Source organism: Palaemon carinicauda, chromosome 14 (genome assembly GCF_036898095.1).
Source record: "Palaemon carinicauda isolate YSFRI2023 chromosome 14, ASM3689809v2, whole genome shotgun sequence".
In the NCBI taxonomy this organism is placed as follows: Eukaryota; Metazoa; Arthropoda; class Malacostraca; order Decapoda; family Palaemonidae; genus Palaemon; species Palaemon carinicauda.
The window spans coordinates 122,084,558-122,089,557 of record NC_090738.1 but is presented as its reverse complement, the minus strand read 5'-3'; the positions used below and the strand labels follow the sequence as shown (position 1 = coordinate 122,089,557).

Sequence of the window (5,000 nt, the reverse complement as noted above, 5' to 3'; positions counted from 1 at the left end):
CATTAATACAAACACACTTAAACCAAGACATGAATTTATGGAAACCCTGTATATATATATATATATATATATATATATATATATATATATATATATATATATATATATATATATATATATATATATATATATAAATTTTTATATATATATATATATATATATATATATATATATACATATATATATACATATATATATATATATATATATATATATATATATATATATATATATATATATATATATATATGTATATATATATAGTTGGTCCATGGACACGATGAATTCAAACAGTCTTTCAAGAATCAAAGTACCTTAGGTTTAACAATAGATCAAAATAGAAAACTAAAGCCTGATTCACGTTGATTTATTTCTACAAAGGAAAAGTGAAATTTTGCATAATCCTCTCTGAGATTTTCCACTTCTGTGTATCCACACCGAGTTTATTTCTTCTTCTTCTTCTTCTCCTTCTTCAGAGGAATATCACTTTTGTATATTGGGCTCCAACACTCGGACTTGTAAAGAAACCAGTCTTCAAAGTCTTCAATGACTTGGTGCTCGTACATCTGAGGGTCATACAACCTGGCACACAGGTGGCAGAAGGTTCTCTCTGCTCCGATGGTCGAAGGCTGGAAGTGATTTTTCCATTCGAAATATTTCTGGTACTCCTGCGAATTAAGAGATTTGTATTATCAAAAACATTAATACTGCAGATACAAGAAGTTACAGTGTAAGATATGGTGATAAAATTGGTATGAATTCATGCATTTGTTACTTGAGGTACAAAGACAGACATAAGAATAATCATAAAAAAATCTTACCTCAGGATTTCGTTGCAAGTACAGTAACTTCTCGGCCAGTTCCTTGGGAGTGTATTCATTCGCGTTTATGTAGGAATTCGGAGGCAGAAACGAGGAGTAGTTTGCAAGTCCTCGAACCACAGGAACTATTGGATAATGAAGGAAGTTGTAGACCTTTTCAGTGATGTAGTCTTTACAAAAATTGTTCTCAAAAGAAAAGATAAAGAGGTATTTTTCTCCCGCCATTCTTAGGCATTTGTCGGTCAAGGGGTCATATCTTTGAGATATAATCATTGATCGGCCACATTTCTTAGTCCCAAATTTTCCATAAATATCAATAGGGGCGTATTCCTTAAATTTTCTTACATATTCCAGGCGATCGGATTGTACTAATTCATTATTTTTGGAGATGAAAGCTATGGCTAAATTTCTTTGCTGATTTCCTTTCTCTAAAACTGGAGGTACGACCCAAGCGGGAGGAAGCAATTTTGCATCCTCTTTGCTAACAACGAACCCATGAGGTACGATGATATCAGCGTCGCTACGATACATCATCGTTCGGTTGAAGAATCCGTTGAAAAGAGTTACATCCGATCTGTGTCTAGGGGACGCAAGTGGTGGCGACTCCATACTCAGCATAATCCAGGGCTGGTGAGGATTCCTGGGTCCCAGAACCTCCATCGCTGTCTTGGTATCTTTCGACCCTCTTAACTCGAGAATTATTGCGTCAACATCCTTTCTCTATGAATGACAAGAACATTTACCTCAAGTTTGCATTAGAAGATGGATCTTTTAAACGTACATAATCTATAATAATTATTCTTTAAACTTAATATGCTGATATTCTAATTGTTGCGTTGGATATAAAGCAAAGAAGTATTGATAACTTTCTTTGAAGTGATCGATCCTTTCTCGAAAATGTTTTATGATTTTCTTTTTCAAATTGTTAATTACCAATGCCAGTGACAGTCGCGTGCAACGATAGGCCTCGTCAATCAAGAAAATCATTCATTCTATTAACTAATTCTATTTTCAGTGTCTGTTCTTACTATCACTATCCCTATTCATATTTCTTCTAAATACATAAACAAATTTTCCTTTCTTATATTAATAACATTTTGGTTGATCCCCATTTCTGTTTTACATGTTAGCCTCATATCATTGATCTTACTCATGATTTACATGTTCTCGATATCCTCCTCTAACAGTTCCAAGTGCTTCAGCTGGTGCTGCAAATTCTCTTCAATTAGAGTTCCATCATCAACAGGTACCAGTCCTTCCACAAACTCATGCTCTTATGCCACAACTTTAACGTACCTGTATTCATCATGCTTTGCCAAATCGCATCATATTCCTTCGATAAAGATATCAAACGGACAGGAACACTCGACACAGCATTATCCTAAGGCTAATGGAATCGTCCCTGTCTCGTAATCTGTTTGATGTGAGTTCGAGCCACACTTAAGATCGATAGTTCTTAGTAGTGTCTACACCCTCACCATCCTTATGAGCAAGAGGGTTTGGGTGAGCCTATAGGTCTACTTGCTGACTCATCAGTAGCTATTACCTTACTGTCAAAGATACTAGATTGTTGATGAAGGGGTTGGGCACTGATCATATGTATATGTGGTCAGTCTCTAGGGTATTATCCTGTATCTATGACATTGTCACTGTCACTTGCCTCTGCCATTCACGAGTCATCTTGAAACCTTTAAATTGTTCGTTGACCGGCCGTGTGTGGATCAAGTGTTTATTACAAAGGATATGTGTGAAGAGTTCCATACTAAGAGGAAAAAGCTGAAAGCAGTATGGCCAGACCTAGAAAAAAATATGACGAAATACCATTATGCTAATATTATCCGACATTATTACCTTTTTCACATCAAATGTTACATTGCAAGGAAGAGGACAGAGGTTACCCCGGATGTGAGATGTCTGTTCGCGCCAGTATCTGGACCAGAATGGTTTTGCCCAAAGCAGTACCTGGGGAACATTTCCTGACCTGAAGCTGCATCAAGAAAAGAAAAATAATCAGTGAATCGGATGAATATGATATAATCAGTTATTATCATTGTTATTTTTGGGGAACTCTATTTTATCTTTCTCTGTCTTAACACTTTTATTCAAATTAAATATAAATGTGAAGGCCTCAAAAATATAAACTTAAGATATTTATATCACTACTAACGTTGTTTTCCTTGGAGGTAGTGTGCCAGCAGCTTTCTGTTTATAAAGGGTAAGCAAAGGCTCAAATATCTTGTCTTGAAACTTGTGGTCCTTTCCGGAGTGTGTCACTGTGGGAATAGAACAGATTCGACTAAATTTCTTACCTCATTTCTACTTCAACTAGTGATTCCCTTATTAGTCCCTGTTCTGCTAAACATCCTAAATGTCTTCTACACCATAGTCCTACACCAAAGGTTTATTTCAACAGCGCGATGTATTCTCATAAGAAGACTGAGCTATGCATCTCTAATTTGCTCAAACTCTCAAGCCTTCAGTATACAAAAGACCCTCATCTCCAACTTGCCTCACATGCGATATGGCTAAGCCTTTCTAGGTCTTCCTTTTCTGCTCCACAACAATAATTTCCCAAATATCCACTCATATTTAGCCTTTAGCTCTCATATTTTTCCACATGGCCAAACCTTCTCTAATTAACATACAATATGTATAATAAAATTTCATACATTTGTATCTCCACATTTTCACACTAACAATTCCTCTCATACTTCATATACTGTACACCTCTACCAAACCGGTTCTAGAGAACAATGTGAACTTTTTCATTTCCATTCAGCATAGCCCCTTCAAAGAGAATTTGCTCAATAGCTCTTTTATTACTTTCCACATTAGCTTCCACAGACTATGCAGGTCGTTTACTAATCACTTGCACACGATCTGCTACTATCGTTACGTCATGCATTCTGTGACTAACTTCTCTTTTCTTATTTGGCTATAATTATCTTTTTACTACAAATTCTTTAATGAAAGTGTACCACACAGGTTTCATACACGCTCGTCCATTGTAACATTATTGTGTTTTGTATATATTTTGCTTTGCACTAATAGTAGAAACCTGTTTAACCTTGCTATCACATGTTTTATATTGCTTTGATTTTGTGTCACGTCTCTCCTCTCATGTACAAATCCTGATGCTGTTACTATTTTCTATAGTATCTTATTCCAAACACCAACCCACTCTGCGTTATCTTCAAAGATCAGTCATTCCACACTCCATTCAGGATTCGTTAATTGGACCATAACTTTGCATCCACCATACACTGTCCTTTCTTTACCCTCTCACATCACTCCATTAATAGAAAAATAATGACCCGTCTCTGATCCACTCTTTCACTAAGCCAGTTACTCCCATACCTATGTGCTTCACTTCCAATAAATAAGATTTTGAACATTTCTTAGTTATCCTTTTATAACATATATAGCATATATGTTCAACACACTATGCAATACAATATTTCTTTCATATCTTCCATATGCATTATCCAAGTCTCAGCCAGTTGTGTAAGACTGTTAGCCTTTATCTTAAAAAATATTGATCTATAGAGCTTCTTTCTAGTCTAAACTTGCACATTTTTTCCTACCATCAATCAGTTCTTCTATCTTTTACTTCCCTTTCTCAAGCAAAGTCCTACCACACATCTGATCAATGTGTAGTAAGTTGGCCAGGGCACCAGCCACTCGTTGAGATACTACCGCTAGGGAGTTATGGGGTCCTTTGACTGACCAGTCAGTACTACAATGGATCTTTCTCTCTGATTACGGTTCATTTTCCCTTTGCCTAAACACACACAGAATAGTCTGTCCTATTCTTTAATATTCTCCTCTCTCCTTATAGACCTGACAACACTGAGATTACCAAACAATTCTTCTTCACCCAAGGGGTTACTGCACTATAATTGTTCAGTGGCCACTTTCCCCTTGGTAAGGGTAGAAGGGACTGTTTAGCTATGATAGGCAGCTATTCTAGGAGAAGGGCACTCCAAAATCAAACCATTGTGCTCTAGTCTTGGGTAATGCCATAGCCTCTGTACCATGGTCTTCCACTGTCTTGGGTTAGAGTTTTCTTGCTTGAGGGTACACTCGGGCACACTATTCTATCTTATTTACCTTCCTCTTGTTTTGTTAAAGTTTTTTATAGTTAATATGGGAAATGTTTATTTTTATGTTACTGTTCTT

At 36.1% G+C, this 5,000-nt stretch overlaps 1 protein-coding gene across 1 annotated transcript in view; it reads right to left on the bottom strand.

Annotated features, from left to right (window-relative positions):
* Positions 1-367: 367 nt before the first annotated feature.
* LOC137652960 (4-galactosyl-N-acetylglucosaminide 3-alpha-L-fucosyltransferase FUT6-like) overlaps positions 368-5,000 on the bottom strand; it is an 8,064-nt gene continuing 3,431 nt past the window's right edge. The window contains exons 3-6 of the mRNA XM_068386353.1: positions 2,989-3,094; positions 2,673-2,808; positions 822-1,541; positions 368-668 (exon numbers count right to left, since the gene is read on the bottom strand). Coding sequence (XP_068242454.1) covers positions 444-668; positions 822-1,541; positions 2,673-2,808; positions 2,989-3,094 — 1,187 coding nt within the window. The 3' untranslated portion in view covers positions 368-443. The remainder of the gene's footprint in view (positions 669-821; positions 1,542-2,672; positions 2,809-2,988; positions 3,095-5,000) is intronic.